Below are 19168 nucleotides of genomic sequence, written 5' to 3' on the forward strand. Positions count from 1 at the left end.
GTTTCGTAGTGGAGCACGCTACATCACCCAGGCAGCCAGGCATTTATGGCTAAACAACAGTCATTAGCACCTTCCAATCAGTTGACAGTATGCGAATACACTGCTCTTTTGTTGCTATTACTCCATTTGCGCTTTTAATAAAGAATACTTCATAACCTGTTATGTAATGACTGAAACTCGCTAACTTTGTGTATATTGATTAGTATGTGAAGCTCGTTTTACATGATTCATTCAGTTGCTGTTCATTATTCGAAAGCTATTCAAAATGTTCTCGACAGTCGAGTTGTGTTTACTCGTTCCTGTCACGATTCAATTTGTGTTCGATTCCGCCGCGAAAGTTGCTATTCTCACACCTTCAGAGATATTCCAGCTGGAAGTGAATGAATGTATATAAGTGAACTAGGACTTCAAGCAACCACGTTCGTGAACGTGGTTGCTTGAAGTGAACCACTAAGCTCGCTATGTCAGTCCATACGCTTCAGAAAGCCTAAGATTCGCTCCTATTTATTTTCAATCAGCACTTTTCCAGAATCTACAGACTTGAGCTTTGCAACATGGATGCTTTACAACGTGCCGACCATGCTGATTTGCGTTCTCATCGGGTGGACATACCTCCAATTTTCTGCAAGGACAGCAATGTAAGAAATTAAATGTCAGATGCAGCTCTTGTGTTCTTTTCTTAGGATATCATGTGTCGCCAAAAATTATGTGATATTGAAAGAAGCAAGCGCAATAAATAAGTGTTAGTATTGTTGGTGCAACATTTAAGGGCGAACTAGCTTACCACCTTATGACTTTTGAAACTGTGACATGTAGCTAGGTTACAGCTTGCAACAATGTAATGCAAGACAGCCTTCACCTGAAAACAGAGAGACCTCAGTTCTTTTTAATTTTTCAAAGAATGCGATGTTGTCTGGCTTACAAGAAATAAGAATGCACACGAATCACGAGCTTACTGCTATATTAGCCATAAAACAATACAGCAGCATTCGGAGTAGCATTCTGTGTTTAAAAGTACGAATAAGTATACTTGGGGACACGGAACGTTGAAAATATGATAAACTGAGCACAGATATGAAGTACAACACATGCTTGTGAAAAATCTACCTGCTGCAGCTACGTTGTGAAAAAAACTTGCTTTGTTTGAAACTTAACATTGCATTTTGATTGTGAGCGGTGTAAGATTGGTTCAGATATCTGGCTAGAAAAGCACTATCAACTACAATAAAAAATGCAGAACAGAGGGTTATTTCTTTGCAGTTTGGCGAATATGTTTTAGATCAAGTGAAATTATACTGCAACATACATTTGTGCTTCGGGAATGTGCTGCAGGAGAGGACCTTCCTCGGGCGCATCGGAAGAAAATATTCGTGAGCAGATTTCGAGCAGATACCGGGACCTGGGTCCTATGAGGCAAGTACTAATGTAGCTGCTATTACGGCCAATCCTAGCGCAATGCTATCGACTGAGTATCGACTGTTTGCTGAGTTCGCAGATAATGTGAAAATTCGCAAATTACAGAATTGAAGTTACCGCTACTGGCATACTATAACTTCCTTTTTTTCAAATGAATCTAACTAGTGTAGCTCTGAACGAATATTAGATGTGTAGCCGTCGATTAACTTCCAGCCTTTCTGTATACGTTCCTATAGAGCGTTAGTCTGAGCTGACAGAATATACTGTTAAAGGTTAGCCGAGCTCGTTTTGAAGCGAATGTTTGTTGCGGAGTCGGGCGGGTTTTGATGCTGTGGTCGGGGGGTGGACTAGGTAATTAAAGAGAGCATTTTCTGCATTGCTTGGGTTAGCTGAGAAGTTTTTTCAATGCAAAGCTATACAACTGGCCTCTTACTCGTTCCTATGTTCTTCCTAGTGGTTGGTGTGCGTAGACGAGGGTGCGGGCAAGGATTAGGAGGTGGCATCGAGAGGATGGGATGAAAAATAGCAACGCGCGCTTATTGGTTATCGCCAGCGCTGACGTCATCGGCACAGTGAAGAGAGCTAGCGCGCCGGGGGTCTCATGATGCACTAAAGCTCGGTCAGTCACAACGGCAAAATGGACGCAACAGCTTCCCTTGCACCGATTCCCACACTCTATCACTGCGTGGGGTCGCATGTTCTAAAACGAGCCTTTCCTTGCCTCTTCGTTCGACTTTTGCACTGCTGCTGTCGCTGTCTTGCGTGCCGCACCTAGAAGTGGTTGAGAACGCATGGTAGGGGTCTTGCAGAAGGGAAAGGCAGTGTCAAAGGGCATGCCTCGTTTGGGGGAGCTTCGCCACAATGCCCTCGCCCCGCAAAAGCTGCAAAGCAGAAGCTGCAGGACTTGCTTTCAGGATCATGAGCAACACTCCGGACAGGGAGTAAAGAGAGGAGGAAGAGAAGCTGTAGATCTTGAATGTGGCCCTCTATGATTTTCGGAGTTCTGGCAGCCCGCTGGTAGCCAGAGGGCAGTAAACTAGTTCCGCAGCCGCTGGTAGCCAGAGGGCAGTAAACTAGTTCCGGTCCTGATAGGAAGCCACGTCGGCTGGAATCGCAAGACAACGCGAAGCTGCCTGAAGTTTGCAATATCGAACGTCGGAACAGCTGGCCGCGGGATAAACGCAAACGAGCTACCAGCATGGCAGTGGCCAGCGAGGCCGGAGTGCGGTCGTCGTAGTCGGTCCATTTATGTGTAGCGGGCTTGAAGATATATAGTTGCATTAGGGGATACGATCGCTTTCGCGAAATTTCGCGTGACTCGGTCCAGGACGTACAATGGGCAGCTCACATTGCACAGCGCAACAAACGGCCACCTACGCGTCCGATGTCAAGGCGCGAAATCGTGCGCAAGTGATGCATGCCCGAAAGCGATCGCGCGAGGATCGCTGTTCACCGCCATCACGTCGGCCACGGGTGGAATGGATTAGTTGGCGTTTTGTAATCATTTGACCAGACACGAAAAAGCAGGGTACCTATCATACGCATAATATTTCGTGCCGCCATGCTTAAGCTTCGATTTCAGAAAGTTTTTCTTTTTTTCGGCAGATGGTTCATCTGCCCCTCTGCTGAAGGAGCTGGTGATGCGTCCCAGACCAGGACGAATTCTTATTGAGCTCTGAGGCTTTTCTTTCGTGGAACCCGTATGGGTTTCCTTTATAGCAATTGCTACGAACGGGTGGGGTGTCTGATTTTCCCTTTGTTAACGGCTGGTGCATGACAATAAACGCCACCTGTGACTAGCAGAAATGTTCACACAAAAAACAATATTGGTCGCGATTATGAGAGCATGGTAATTGCTCAACCAGTGCATATATTTAACATCATAGGACTAGCTGGAATACATTGGTTCCGAGCTGCCACCTAAACATACGGCCTAGAGAATGAGCAAGCACTGGCTAGCTGCCACGCCTTAGCGAATTGCAGACAGAGGAGATATCACCGCATATACGCGAGAGCTGTGAAAAAGGATACCATAAGGGAAATATCAACCGCAAAGGCACCGCAATGTATTTAAATGAGCGTCTGCAAGTTTTGCGCAGCAGGATACAAATAACATGCACGCATGAGACCGTGGCGCGCTGTTCACGGCCGGGAAGAAGCCTTCGCGGGACACAAACATACAAAAATCTTCAAATAATTCGCCGCCGTATGTACCAAATCGTCTCGCAAAGTGGAACGCTGCGTTAGAAGCTAAGAAGACAGCGCTAGAAGTAACCAAACCCGAAGGTGACCATAGCCAGTTTGCTGAGCGAGGTTAAACGTCCTCCAGCACCCGCGTTGCAGCCAGTCAAATCCCCTCAAAGATGACAGTGAGCGCTCATCGCCTCTTTTCGTAGTATGCTTACCAGATGAATTCCAGAGAACAGCCAGACCTAAATCGTCTTGTGTGGTTCTGGCAGCCCGTGGTTAGCCAGAACCGTTCGGCCCGAGTAGAACGAACGCGTGGCGGAAGTGCGTCGCGCGATGGGCGGGGCAATCCGAGAAAAGCGAAGGTGCTGTGGCTACCTCTGGCAGACCGCGGGCGGCCAGAAGTGGAAAATCGAAGAGGCCCACAACATTAACCGACGCAGTCGCCAAGCGACTGAAAAACTTTAGCACTCTCCCCTCGTGGCAGCTCGCCTAAATGGCGCGGGTGGGAAGGCAATACGAATTCAAAAAGCATGCGTCGCTTGGGGTCTCATTAGGAAATTCAGAATTTCGCTCGAAAGTCGAAGCATTGGTTGCGATAGCAAATTATCAGACAGCCATACAATGTAAGGATAGCAACTTTATCGGCCTTATCAACTTGTAAACATTCCCTTGCCTACTAAATTAACAAGCATGTTACCAGCGCGCACAGCAAACACGAAACCATGGCACTCAATGACCATGGACAGTCGCTGTCGAAACGCTGGCGTTTGAAACGCGGCAGCAGCAGTGAGCGAAGTGACCTTCGTGCTGTCAATCGTTTCAACGCAAAGTGAGCGCCGAGAGCACACAGCACGCACAAAGCTGCGAGCCGCTGACGCACCTAGACTGTGCCTCCAACGCAGATCGCTCTCAACATACGGTTGCGTGACTGTGCGTAGCCGTCATATGCGCAGTTGCAGCCGCAGTAAACCGTTGCCCCCCCCCCTCCCTCCCCTCCCCCCGGTGGCTCGCAGCGTTCATTTCCTCGCGCGCCACAGAAGACGGCGCGCTTCCTCTCCCCTTCCGTCCCTTTCGCACGGGCGAGATTAATCCGCCATCGCTGTTTCCCCTCGCACATTTTCATTCGCACATACAGCGCAGGGTGCGCGGCATTGATGTTATCGCCCTTGCACTATATACGGAACCTCACGGTAAAGCCCATGCCGACGGCAGAAATTTATTTATTTATTTATTTATTTAGGAATACTGTAAGCCATTTACAGGCTCATACAGGAGTGGGTCACAATCAAAACAACGAAACATTGTTGCTCAAAACAGAAGAAAGCAATGAAACACGCCAATTATTACAATTCAAAGATATAACACGCAAACAAAACGACAGACCAAAGCAATTAGTACTAGGCACATAATACAGGGAAGTGGTAAGAGCTACGAACAATTCAGATGTGGTGGGAAACGGCCAAAACACAGTTGCGCAACGCAACGTTGTAGGAAAGCAGTACATAATCGGAAACAGACCTAATCATAAAAAAGTGCACGTATCTTGGTTGCAAATACTTCGATGGAGTCAACATGTGCAATTGGTTCCGGCAGGCGGTTCCAGGCTTCAATTGCAGATGGGAAAAATGAATATTTAAATGTGTTGCAACGCGCAGAAAACTGTCTGATGCACTTACGGTGATTTGTTCTTTCCGAATGTTGGAAGGGTGGCCTAATGTACTTTGTTTTATCAATATTTATGTGCCCGTGATAAAGAAGGAAAAGAAACTTCAAGGCAGCGATTCGCCGTCCTGATATTAGAGTCGGGATATGTGCTTGTTCACGTAAAGCAGTGACGCTGTCGTACGGAGAGTATCTGGAATAAATGAAACGGAGTGCCATGCGCTGTATTCTATCAAGTTTATCAATGAGGTAAGACTGCTGCGGGGACCATACAATGCTGGCATACTCAAGTATTGGCTGAACGAGGGTTTTATACGCAGTTAATTTGACATCAGATGGTGCTGTTGCCAATTTCCGACGTAAGAAATTGAGCTGCTTAAATGCCTTTGCACATGTGATATCAATATGAGTGTCCCATTTGAGCGAGCTCGAGAATGTCACACCCAAATATTTTACAGTATCTGATCTTATTATAGCCGTACCTCTTATGTTGTAAGTGAACATGTTAGGTACCTTTTTATGTGTAAAAGTGATGCATGTTGTTTTACTGATGTTGAACTTCATTCCCCACCTATCACACCAGTTGGCAATGCTGTTTAGTGAGGTGTTTAGCTTAATTTGATCATCCACAGACCGAACAGTTGTGTAGACAACACAATCATCTGCAAAATGGCGTACGGTTACGTTAGGCTCAACACATGATGGGATGTCGTTGACATACACAAGGAAGAGCAATGGCCCCAGCACGGACCCCTGTGGCACACCGGAAAAGACTTCAAGGCTCTCTGACTCATTATTGTTTACTGATACATATTGTGATCTGTGTGCGAGGTAAGATGCTATCCATGCAACAGTGTTAGATGCAATTCCAATAAGTTTAAGTTTTTCGATCAGTTCACAGTGAGGCACGCGATCGAAGGCTTTGGAGAAATCGACGAATATGGCGTCTCCTTGTAATCCGGAATTAATTATCTCTGCAAAGTCATGCGAAATTTCCAATAGCTGTGTCACTGTAGAAAGGCCCTTCCTGAAGCCATGCTGTTTAGGGTATATCAGGTTATTGTTTTCCAAGTAACTAATAATGGATTTGTTAATAATGTGCTCCATTAATTTGCAACAACAGCTTGTTAAAGAAATTGGTCGGTATGTGTCTATGTGCAACCTATTGCCACCTTTGTGAATCGGGATTACTTTTGCGACGAGCCAGTCTGAAGGTAATGCAGCTGCTTGAAGAGACGCCGTAAAAATCCTGTGTAAGAACGGAGCCAGTTGGGCAGCAAATCTTTTTAGAAACGTATTGGAAATATTATCGGGGCCGGGCGTTTTCTTTGTGTCAATGTTCAAGAGCAGGTTCAGTATGCCTGGCTCAGCTATAACTACGTCTGGCATCGCTGAATCAGATGCAAACGAAACATCACTTAGACGGGGAGAGCGTGTGAACACGGATTGAAAATGGGCATTAAAAGCGTTAGCAATGGTGTGTGCATCATGGGTAGGAACACCAGCGATTTCAATTTGTACTATTGGGTTTTCAGGTTTTGACAGATAGCGCCAGAATTTGTGCGGCTGACTGTGCATGAAGTTCGTCAGAGTATTCGAGAAAAAGTTATCTCTCGCCTTTTTTAATTCAAACTTCAACGCAGCCGAAAGATGCGCGATTTCCACTGGGTTATGTTTTTTCCTGCGCATCCTTCGCAATTTTCTTTTCAAGTGGATGATACTGCGGGTAATCCAGGGTGTTTTTCTATTTGTTCGTTTACGTATTGTGGGGATAAAATTTTCTTCACAATGTTTTATGGCACCCTTAAATTTCTCCCACAATCCGTTAACATCATATGAAGGCAGTAGTGTGAAATCCTCAAGCACAGTTTCTAAATAATCTATGATGCTGACGTCATCTGCTCTTCTATGATCTTTAAAATCAGTGTAAGGATGATCTTGGTGACCCGCCTGTGACGTCAGCCCAGAAAAGGTCAACAAAATCATTTTGTGATCAGAAATACCATCTTCTATGCTAATTTCTGGTTTGATAGTGCTCGAGACAAATGCCAGGTCTAGCACTGATGCGACGCCTCCCTGCTGCCTTGTTGGATGGTTAATTAGCTGCGATAATGAGAAGCTAAACATTATTTTCAGCAGTTGGTCACAGCTTTCCTTTTCCCTAGCCCCAAACGTTAGGTTATCCCAGTCTATCCCTGCCAGATTGAAATCGCCGGTTAATATCAGCTTGGTTCTGGCATTTACCTTGGTGTGGAGGAAATCGTGCAGTTGCATCATGTATTCGACGGAAGCGTTAGGACGCCTGTACACACCAAATGCTCTTGTAGTGTCCATATAATTAATATCGTTAAGGAAGGAAAGGCTACACGTGGCAACAGTTGAGGACTAAGTGGACAAAGTTTAATTCAATGTACAATCTGGGATGTTTCTTAAATTTCTCAAAAAGAATGTGTTAACTGCCACGGTGCTCATGAGGCTTCATCAAAGGACTGCCCAAAAATTAAGAAAAAAATTGCTATCTGAAATGAAATGGCAAGGGATCATTCCTCTCATCGAAAAGCCGCTGTTTAAATCAGGAAGCGATGCTCCGTCGCCGACCTTTTTTAAGGAAGGCTTCTGCGTCAGTGACGCGTGTGCCACGTCCACTGCCACCTGCTCCACTGCCACCCAGGCCATACACATTAAAATGTCTACAATCGACGAGGGCATTGAGAAGAATACGGACACCGAAGCCTGGCCTGCGTTTTCTTTCCACCTCCTCTCTCTCTCTTTTCGTCCCTATTCCCCTTCCCCAGTGCAGGGTAGCAAACCAAACGGGCATCTCGTTAACCTCCCTGCCTTTGCTTTCTTCTATTGCTCTCTCTTTCTGTCTCAAAAAGAAACATCGCATTTTTTTTCCCTGCAGAGTAGTGACGCAGGGCGCGCAGACGCAGAACTGCAGTAAATCACCGCAGCGTCAAGACGACGCCACGCCAAGCGGCCGCCCAGCAAATCAACACTCTTGTACCCGACGTGGTGTCTTAGTGACCATGTCGTTGCTCGAGATCTTAGGATCGATCGCGACTGCGCCGGCCACATTCTGACAGGGGTGAAGGGGGAAAACGCCAGGTGCACGTCACAAAATTCCACGTGGTTAAAATTATTCTGGAGTCCCTCATTATGGTGGGTCTATTAATCAGACTGCGGTTTCGGTACCTGAAATACTATATTTTATTACTGTCGAACACTTCTGCCACGATGCAATGTGTCGTGTGAGCCAGTGACCGTGATAACATTCTCGCAGGCTACGAACAATGGCCCACAACAACACGTCAAGCAAACACGTCTCGCCGTGTGTTCTGTGTAGTATACAAACACAGGTGAGGCACAGAAGAGAAGCATACCTTCACCACTCTCGTGTTGCACAATACGCTCTGTACCTTAAACATTCACCATCGACGTCACTGCTAATTACCACCGGCTATCGGAACCACTACCAACGCTTTACTTGTACCGATTCCCACAGTGAATGAAATTTCCACATGTTGTTCTTATTGTTGACGTCCTACTGTCGGTTGCCACGACTCCTGGGCCTACTAATTCTGATCACCAAAATATCAACAGTAAGCTTAAGTGGCAGAACGCCAGAATTTGATTATTTTCGTGGTTGTCCAACACAAGCTTGTCGGTGTGTCATCATCTAGAGAGAGGCGAGTGAGACATTAAAGGCAGAGAGATTAACTTCAAGATGGATAGATAGATCGTTCTGTTGCAACACAGATATCCAGTCTTCTGCCCTGTACTGGGGAAACAGTAAAGGGAAACGGAATGTTAAAAACGAAAAGCACACAGAGAAAGACAAAAAGATAAAAGAGCAATTAACCGACGATTACAATACTCCCTAACGCGAAATTTGAGCACAGCTCTATACGTGTTTTTATTTCGCTATATATTGGCTGGCGCGGGAAATATGTTTCGTGCGGCATCTTTCAAACGGAGCGAAGTATGGCGCGACTGCCTCACTAATCTGGAGATCGCGAAATGATGTGCGTAGGTGACGCGTAGGCGCTATTCACAGCAGCCGTGACAGACAGACCTCCCAGCAGCGACAGACAGACCTCCCAGACGACGCACGCTACTTTGGCGCGATCTCGTAGCCATCGTCACTGCGCTACGGTTTTCTTCTCACGCTTTCACCATACCCTCCTCCTCCGCTTTTCGCCTCATGGTTACGGTGCATGCTGCTCCTCCGGTTTCCTCCTCTCGTCTTTCTTACCCCGCTGCGCTTCGCGTTCGCTCTTTCATCTTTCGCTGTGCTCGTTCGCTCGGTACGCCGACACCGGCGCTCGCCGCAGCAACGGGCGCCTAAGTTTTGCACTCTCAGAGAAAAGAACCACGAACACTCACAAAAGCAAAGTGGGTTTTATAGTAGTTCAACCAGGTTGGTTGAACGGAGGAACTTTAGTAGTGTCTTCCTCACCTTCTGGTGTGAAGATTGTATCAGCCGGCACTCCAAGATGCTCAGAAAGTAGCCGGTTGTCGAGGGGTGTCAACGCCGTCACGAGCGACTGTTTCTGGGAGCTGTAATGCGGACAATAACGGAGGACTTGCTTCACGGTTTCCTCGCTGCCGCAACTATTACAGAAAGCACTACCAGCCATTCACATGCGGCATGAAAATGCATTCGTACATGGTACTTCACTCCACAGCCGGTAGAAAACAATGGTCTCAATTCTGGATAGTCTAGTTGGAATGTGGAGTTGGAAGAATAGATCCAGGTGGTGGAGACAGGCATGCCACAAGTCTAGCGTATTCCACGCGGATAGTGTGACATCAGGCGCGAGTATGCGAATCTTTGTTGCTCCATCGGTTCTTGATGGTGGCGTGGGTTCCTTCAGGGCCGTTTTCGTGAGACCTCCTAGCAGCTTCATCGGCATGTTCGTTACCCATGGTGCTGCAGTGACCGGGAAGCCACTGAAAAGTTAGGTCATGTTCTTCATCTGCTGGTTGGTGATATAGCGGTCCTATTTCTAGCTCTATTGATTCTTGTCGTCTACGACGTAGAGCGGATAGCAGACATCTTAGGGCTCCCTCCGAATCTGCAAATATACTCCATATTCGTGGTTGTCCTTTAAGAATGATACAAAGTGCACTGCGGCCTGCATCAAAGTCCACGGCAGTCGAATTATCCACTGAGAGGCCTTAAATTGAGTGGAGACAACTTTTGCGGGGAAGATCACAGCTCCTGCAGATCCCCCCACAGTTGTCGAGCCATCACTGCAAACCTGAAGATTCTTCTTTTGTGTCTCGTGCAGCACGAATAGAAATAGGTGCTTGAGAACTGGTGACGAGTATCCTAATTTTGCCCGAATTTGTGGTGCCGAGGGTCGAGCGTGTGGTCGAGCCAAACACCAGGAGGTGCCCCCAGCTTCTCGGCAGGCGTATATTTTTTAGGGAGGCAGTCGTGGTGCACCGATAGTTTCTTGCAAAAGGAGGGCCTGGGGTGATCTTCTGGCAACGAGGCGAAGTGATGGGAGTGGTAGCGTGGGTAATGTGCCTGATGTGTGCTCCGAGCACTCCCAATGCCATGTGAATTGTGATTGGGTATTCTTGGGATATTTCGATGGTTTCCGCTGTTGATGTGCAGTGCAACAATCCAAGACAAACGCTGGGTGCCTGTGCCCGAGCATACTCGATTGTGCGGATGTTACTTCTTGAAGTATTGGCCAGTACAGGTAAGCTGTATATCAGATATCCGAGTAACAGCGTTACGTAGAGTGCTAACCTCTCTTGTACTGATGTACCCCATGAATATTCACAGCACACATTTCTCAAGTGAAATATGGGACGTTGTTTGCGATATTGAAGTTACGGTTGGTTGAAGCCTCGCTCGCACTTGAGGGCGTGTTAGACATGATGTCCAAGCGCAGATACTACAGACATACGTTCATATCTGGACAACACTTGGTATGCGTTCCACTAGACCGAGAAGAACAAGGTTGAATAGTGTGGGGCTCAGGGCGCCACATTGGGGAACTCCACGTTGTGTGTGGTTTGACAAGTCAGGCCGTCGTCGATCGGCACGAAGGAATACTTCATGTCTAACTACGTACAGGTCCCGCGGTACACTTCACCACCAAGGCCAGCCGGTTTACGAGCACCAAGTATGGTGCCATGAGCAACATTGTCATGAACTCTGTTTGCGTCGAGAAACATGGCGAAAGAAAAGCGTTTACATCTCTTCGGAAGGTGAACCTAAGTGACCAGATCGCTGACACTATCCATGGAGCAGCTAAGATGTCGAAATCCGGCCATAGCGTTTGAGCCATAGCGTTTGTAGTGGTCCAGGTATCACTCCCGTCTCGCGAGGATAATGCGCTCTATCACCTCACCTATGCCACCAGCCAGCGCGATTGGGCGATATTACGTCAGTTCTAGTGAAGACTTGCCAGGTTTGAGGAGTGGCGCCGCGCATGTAAGGCCACCGATCCGCTGAGAAAGACGCGCCGAGGCTGCGCAAGGAACTGTGCACTGTGCGCAAGGTGTCATATGTCGGTTCCCTTTCACGTGCGGCAAAGTATACATAGGGCAGACAGACAGATGCCTCAATTACAAGCTAAGAGAATACAAACCAAAACTGAATTATCGAGATGGACATGTCTCCATGCATTGTGATGATTGTGACTGTAAGCTACTGTTTAATGATTTATAGTTGTGTTTAGAAATGCAGATAAGCATACAAGGGAGATTGTAGAAGCAAGCTCGTTTACAAAGAAGGTGGAAACTGCGTCAGCACACCGTCGATCTCTCTGAGCAGAAAAGAAATGGCCTGCCTGGAAAATGCTGGGCTCCGCATGCGATGATTTTCACTCGTGTGAGCCGGTATAAATACCATGCTTTCCTGAAATAAAATTCAGTTGATAGTTAGCGCACGGCCTGTCGTCTTTCATTTCCCCGTCAATACAGGGCTATGACTACAACTGATGCAACGAACCAACTAAGCCAAAAATCTGAACTCGTGGTGGTCGCTGAATGTCTGTACCACTCACGAAACATGACTGCATCCGACGCCATCTTAGCTAGCCTGCTCGCCCTGCGGTCTCTCTTCGACAGGCTTGGCTTCATCGCTATCAACTCGGCCTTCGCAGCTGGCCTGACTTGAAGGATCAAACTGGCTGAACAAGGTATTCTTAGCCTAATCGTAGTCGCGTTTCTCCTCATCAAGCAGGCGTTCCAAAACACACGTTAGATTACAGGGGAGCAAGAGGATGAACCGCATGGACCGGAGGCCCCAGTTTACACCTTCTCTTCCGCAAATTTTTTCGAAGTCCGCAAGAAAAGTAACGCTGCTCTCGCCTGCCTTAGAATTGTGGAGATGGTATCGTCGTTTGTGCCACATCCACAGCTTGAATATCTCGACCGCTCTGTCGCCATGCCTTTTGCTCAGGACTTTCGTGCTCCTTTCCTTTTGCTCGCGCCTGTCATGTCTCTCGCATTCCTTTACCTCCAGCTTTCGCTCAGCAATCATCAACCTAGCCTAGTCAACTTCCTCGAATGTCACGTCCTCTGCTCGCATCACGTCGAGGATCGATTTCCTTATTTTTGCGGAGCCGGCACAAATACCCAACTCCTCGCAAATTTGAATGAGGTCCCCAACTTGGAATTCCTCCATCGCGATCTCGCTCCTCGTGTTGCTGGCACACTAAATGTATCCTTACTTCAATATAAAATGACTGTTTAAAGAAGGTAAATCCTTAATTCACAGTCTACGAAAAAAGAAAACACTCTCCTAACATCGGCCTGTGCTAGAGAGGCCTGCCGACATGAAAGCCACCATCAGGCACTCACCCCCCAGCCAAAGTGGTTGACGCCGGTCGGTCTCGCAGCGGCCATCGAGCGGTGTAGCGGGCGTATTCAGTCCTCGTATCTCGCAGCTTGCCATCCGCTGCAGAGATAGTAGTTCAAAAGTCCCATAGCTGCCATCCACTGTTGTGACGGGGGATAGAACACGAGAGAGGGACTCTTGGAGGATACGAATAAGAGACGAAAAGCTTTATACAATATGTGCACATCGAAGGAAATAGCATACAAGTAGCGGTTTCGAAGAGCCCACCAGACCGACGCGGCGGCCGGTGCCGACTCTGTAACATTGGGTCGGCTCTGCATTAAATCCCTTTGGGCGTCCCATCGTCAGCAGGAACGATGCAAAGCCGGTGCTGACATGAACCGCGTCGCTTTCCTCTTTTGTTGAGGGAGACGCGCAAGGAGAACTTTTTCGTCGAAGTAGAAGTTCAAGCTGCATAAAACCGAAGTCCACATCAAGGGGTCAGCAGTTTTGTGGAACTCTGAAGGCTGCCAGTGGATTCGTTGTGGTCCTCTGTGCCCCTGGACACCTCAGTTCGACCCACGGACAGGGTTCGGCAGCTTCCTGGAACTTTGCAGCTTGTCACCAAGGGCAAACTACTTGAGAAGGACGAGGGGGGGGGGGGCAGCGTCCGTTGCCTCGATGTAGGCAAGCAGTGTGGCACAACAATACTTACAAAAATTAGGCATCTATAGGATATGAGTACCCTCTCATTCCACTGGATGATCGATGCTTCTCTGACCTCTTTGCGGAATGATCCCAGATTCTCAGCCATGACTCTACTCGAGGGTTCCTAAGACTGAGGTGAGCGCGTTAAACACTTGCAGGCACTTCTAGCGGTTGGAGGTGCGATACCTTTTAGTAGTTCTTTGATGAGATTCATTAGGGACCGCAGCATCCGAATCATCTGTCGGTATACTCTTGGTACTTCATCAACTGAAGATGGAGTAGCAGTAAACACTAGGCGGGAAGGTTCCTTGGTAGACTATGCGTGTGAAAGCGCAGGCTAGTCACCCGCTAGTTAATTCTCCGTCTGATTCCTCTTCGTGTTTGCAGGATTAGTTGTTCGCGAAAATAATGAGTTAGGTATAAGCTGCATATAGCAACACCCCGTCGTGTACCCTCTAAGACGACGCTGTGGAGAGGGTGATTCCATTCCAAGAAAATACATAGCTGAGGTACGCATGCGGCTGTAATATCTGTAGTACCTTTAATTTAATAGAATACCGATAACATCTGCGACGGTTCACCTTCCTTCAACGTTTACAGGCGTAGTTATAAAAAATATAAAAAATAAACACGTGCGAATATGCGGCGTTTACATCTCGCTTCACGCCCGTTGCACTTTATACAACAGGCCAGTCGATTTTGCTCACAGGAAGAAAAAAGGTGCGTGGTTCCTCTTGTACATTCGAACGACATATCCACCAAGGTTGAGGTACAATTCAAATGGGTTTATTCAGGCAAAGAACAAATTGTGGCGTTCGTTAAGGTAGATGTCAATAAAAAAAATTCTAGAATGAATCTTTTCTGCAAGTTTATTTTTCGTTTATGCCTCAGCAACGAATCCCGCGCAAGATGCAGTAACCGCCGTGGGTTATATATATATATATATATATATATATATATATATATATATATATATATATATATATATATATATAACAATCCGTAATTTCATCTATGACCACACCGAAGCTATGCTTTTGGCCTTCGTGATGCTTTAACTTTTCGTCAACACTTTGATCGCAGTTTTTCCGAGTGGTGCGTCACGTTTCTGATGACTTCAATGATCCTCCTCTGGTTCACGATGAAGCCCCAGGTTTTCCCTGGCTGGGTGGAAATGATACCTCATGGAAAGTAAGTCTGCCGTGAGGGCGCTCACTTCATTTGCTTTTGTCTTACTGCTAACTTATTCTTCATGTAAAGGCAATAATCTAAACGTCTGTCGCTAAACGAAGGCGCCATTTACAGAAACTGTGCTTCTCGCCAGAGATGCAGACTAGATTGGACTAGAGTGGAAAGAGCCCCTGCCTCTCCTGTCCACTAGCTGACTGATTTAAATATTTTCACTGCAATGCGGATGCGGGGGGGGGGGGGGTGAGAAGGCATTAATATTTAGGCTGCTCGCGGGTAATTGGTTTTCAGAGGTGCATATGAAAACCGAATAAAATACTACTGCCACGACAACTCAGCCATATAGATTGTTGTATACAGTATTCTAACCAAACCTAGAATTATTTCAGCTAACAAATTCAGCATATAGGGGTTGGTATCTGCCGACGCGGGCAGATTTTTTGAAAAAGGCCATATTACAGTTCCCGCTTGCACAGAACATAGTGAACTGGCTCATACGTTTGTAATATGTTGGCGTTGTAATTCACCTTCACCGGACCGCACGCAAAAGATATGCGCTGACGGAAGTGCATGTACTCCGGTTTTACTTGCGGTATTTTATGCAAGCCTGACGCCGCCCATTACGAAGTGCGGGGAACTGGCTTCCTGAGCCATGCTTTCTTAACTAAGAGTTACCGCCAACCTATTTTCGTGCAGGTACATAAGGTCGTCCGCCCCTGCCATGATGGCCACGTTCTTGCTTTTCGTGATTCCCAAGGATCCCCGCAAGCCCGGGGGCCGAACACTCATCACGTGGCGGGAGGCCAACGAGCGCGCTCACTGGGGTATCATGCTTCTCATCGGAGGTGGCATGTGTCTTGCTGAGGGCTGCAAGGTAGCACTACTATTTCAGCTTCTCTCATTGCATCGGATGTTTTTTTGTTCCATTATTATCATGTGGCTGAGTCAAGTGTTACATCGCCAACGTATGTGTTTAAGAGTGGTCGAACGAGGAATGGTCGCATGGAACAAGCGTTTCGACAAATAGGCTTGTTTTCGACGGTGCAGTAGTTGACTTCCCCGCTTGTCTTTTCTCCGTCAGGGCCGCACTTGCTGAGCACTCTCTATCCTGGCGAAGACATGTTTCGTGGTCTAATGGTTTTCTCCAGCGACTTTCCGTGTTCCATCGCTCTTAATCGCTTCAAGCCTGCGTGTTCATGTGAACTTTTGTATTGCTTGGACTCGGAGAGTACGCAACTTGTTGCTGCGATAACCACAAAGAAATAGGAACGAAGGACCCTTTCAGATCTTTATTTTATTGTCTTTGTTGACACTGATAGAAGCGGGTCGCTGTCATATCAGCCATGACATGGACTCACTGTCCACGACATCCTTCTGTACTTCGTCGCAGTTTCATGTTGTTATGTCGTCTGTGCTAGGAGCTTTCCTGAGCGCGCATTGGGAAATCAATATTCCCTGGAAGTGATATCTAACCCAACTTTTTTATTTTACTTCATTTATTGAAGCAGACGTTGGCATGCATTATACCGTTCGAGCAAGAAATCGACCATGTTCCTTGTCTCATGCGAGTGAGTGAGGGAGTGAGAAAACTTTATTTGGAGTCTGAACGATTCGCGTCCTGCGATTTAGTGGGCTGGGGCACTCGCCGAGGTTACGGCCAAGGGTTCTTGCTTCTCGGCGGCTTCCTTGACCCGTTGGACTGCCCAGAGTTGGTCTTTTGGTCTTCCAGGTTCGAGTTGAGCAGGGCGACCTGCCATCACGCGCGGAGGCGGTTGATGGAGGTCTGGCTCTCATTATCCTGTATTAGTTACTGGCATTCCCATAGCATGTATTTTAGCGTTGCTCTAGTGTCATACACTTTGCATCTATCTGTATATGTCTGGATAAATAGCGTGCATTAGTATCGGACTCTTGTATGATTTGGTTTGCAGTTGGCGCCACTGGAGAACTTTCGAGTTGTGGATGGGGTGGCGGATAAGTGCATACATCTTCTAATGATTGGTGATTTCGTCGAACTTGGTCATTTTGTCTTCCCATCCCCATATTTCAGAGGGCCCTGTCGAGGGGTCTACGTTCGTCGCAGCTCGGAAAGTGAGTCCTTCAGCTACATTGTGTGCCACCGCGTTAGGGTTGTCCTCTCTCGTCGAGTCGGGGTTGTGGGCTGGTATACACAGGATTTGGACGCATCTGTCTTCCGTTGTTGTTTTGCCTTTTCTGAGGATGTTTAGCATGTCAGGTGAGATCCGACCGTTCGCCAAGTTGCGTACTGCCGTTTGGGAATCGCTGATTATATATTATACGTTGGTTTGTGCTATGGCTAACGCTATAGCCGCTTCCTCCACCGTTTCGATGCTTGCTGTGTTTATAGTGAAGCTTGTGCAGCATTGTCTGCTGTGGTTAAGTACTGCTCCGACAAACCTACGTTTGTGTTTGTAGCGTGCAGCGTCTACAAAGACCGCGTGCTTTTCTATTCCGTAGTTCTACGCCATGTTCTTTGCTCTACTTTTGCTCCTGCCCTCGTGGTGCATATTCTGTGATGCATATTCTTGGGTAGTGGAGGTACCGTATGTTTGGCCCTTATTTGCTTTGGTGTGTCCCGTTTGTCTCCGTGTTTTGTATGGCAGCGGATCCCTAGTTTATTTAATGCGAGCAGTCACGAGCTATCTCAATCTTTGAAACTAGGCGTGCAAAGTCGAAAGAGCGTAATCATGCTTGTTCTCTAAATAATACCCTGCTTAGAGGTTCGTATGCCTTTTCCGCATTGCTGTTCATTCACTTCGAGGTCATTTCGGTGTATTTTATTATTCTCAGCGTGATACCAGTTATACTGACGCTTTATTTACCTATATACACCGATCACCGCGATCCGTCTAGGCAGGAACGTTCACTTCCTTGCGTCCTATAAGAAATAAATATATAATTTACTGTTATCTGTCTGACACTGGAAATAAATTAAGATTCATCCCTCATTAGGATGTTCTTCCAAAAAGTAGGCGAAAATTGAAAGAGTTTTTCGGGAAATGCACCACAGTAGCAGAAAAGCTTGTTCCTAATCTATTGGTACTTAAATTGCTCTTTTATTTCTTTTTTTCTAGCAATCAGGCCTGTCAGCGCTTCTGGTGCACCACCTGAAGTGCCTTGAAGTGCTTCCTCACGCGCTGACGGTCTTCGTCCTCTGCTTTGCCACGTCCATGTTCACCGAGGTGGCGAGCAACCCCGCCGTCAGTTCCATACTCTTGCCCGTAGTTCTCGACATGGTGAGGATACATAGAGAGACAACGGTGATAAGGCAAAGCTAACAGTCTAACCGCTAAAAAGTTGATTACCTACCTATTCTCGATAGAAACCGCTGCAGGGATTAAAAGATGGAACGGATGAAAAGAAAAAAAGTCACCGTTTTGCCGGAAAGGCGACGCATTCATTGCGATAGCAAAGTACTACTGAACAGCTATACGAAGTAAGGTTGGCTATCAGCTGCATAAAATGCTCTAAATGTTCGCTTAGTAACTGAATTTCCAAGCGCATTGTCACGTGCACAAGGACAAACACGAGCTCATCTCACTCGATGACCACGGACACTCGATGTCGGAACGCTCGCTGGATGAAGAACAAGCAGCGGCTTGTTCATTGCTCTTCGTACTGCCTCTTGCTTCAACGCAAGCTAGACCCGCGAAAATGTAGCGCGCACGAATCCATTAGCTATCTCAGGTCGGCTAGCGTTCCAACGCACCGAACATTGCCTCCAAGGTAGGACGCGCGCAGCCGCAATCAGCAACTGCAGCTGTAGGAGAAGAAGAGATGCACACTAATCTGTGCCCAACCCCCAAGCTCCCCTCTTTGTTTTAGCGCGCGCAAATCTCTCCACTTCTACCCTGGCACTACTGAGAGGATGGCGTGCCCCTCCACGCCTTCCTCCTTTGTGACCGCGAAAAGCCACCGTCGTGTCGAGCCACCGCCCCTCTCGGCTCACCCTCACAAACATTCCCTCGCACGTACAGCGTACGGCGCGCGGACGCGATGGTGTCGCACTTGGACTTTATATGGAACACCACGACGACGACGACGACGTACGACAGCCACAACGAAGGTGACGTCAATTATAGGAAGTTCGAAATAAAATTGCAATAACAATTGGTGGTGTCCCGTAACCATCGGCACGCATGTGAACGTGCCTGCAACACAGTATCGGTCCATCCCATT

General features: G+C 47.3%; 1 protein-coding gene across 1 annotated transcript in view; it reads left to right on the top strand.

Annotated features, from left to right (window-relative positions):
• Positions 1-19168, top strand: part of LOC142576001 (Na(+)/citrate cotransporter-like) — a 70684-nt gene that overhangs the window by 43439 nt on the left and 8077 nt on the right. Inside the window, exons 8-12 of the mRNA XM_075685868.1 lie at positions 519-638; positions 1333-1413; positions 14864-14971; positions 15665-15842; positions 18064-18225. Coding sequence (XP_075541983.1) covers positions 519-638; positions 1333-1413; positions 14864-14971; positions 15665-15842; positions 18064-18225 — 649 coding nt within the window. The remainder of the gene's footprint in view (positions 1-518; positions 639-1332; positions 1414-14863; positions 14972-15664; positions 15843-18063; positions 18226-19168) is intronic.

The sequence above is a fragment of the Dermacentor variabilis genome, chromosome 3, assembly GCF_050947875.1.
Source record: "Dermacentor variabilis isolate Ectoservices chromosome 3, ASM5094787v1, whole genome shotgun sequence".
Classification (NCBI taxonomy): domain Eukaryota; kingdom Metazoa; phylum Arthropoda; class Arachnida; order Ixodida; family Ixodidae; genus Dermacentor; species Dermacentor variabilis.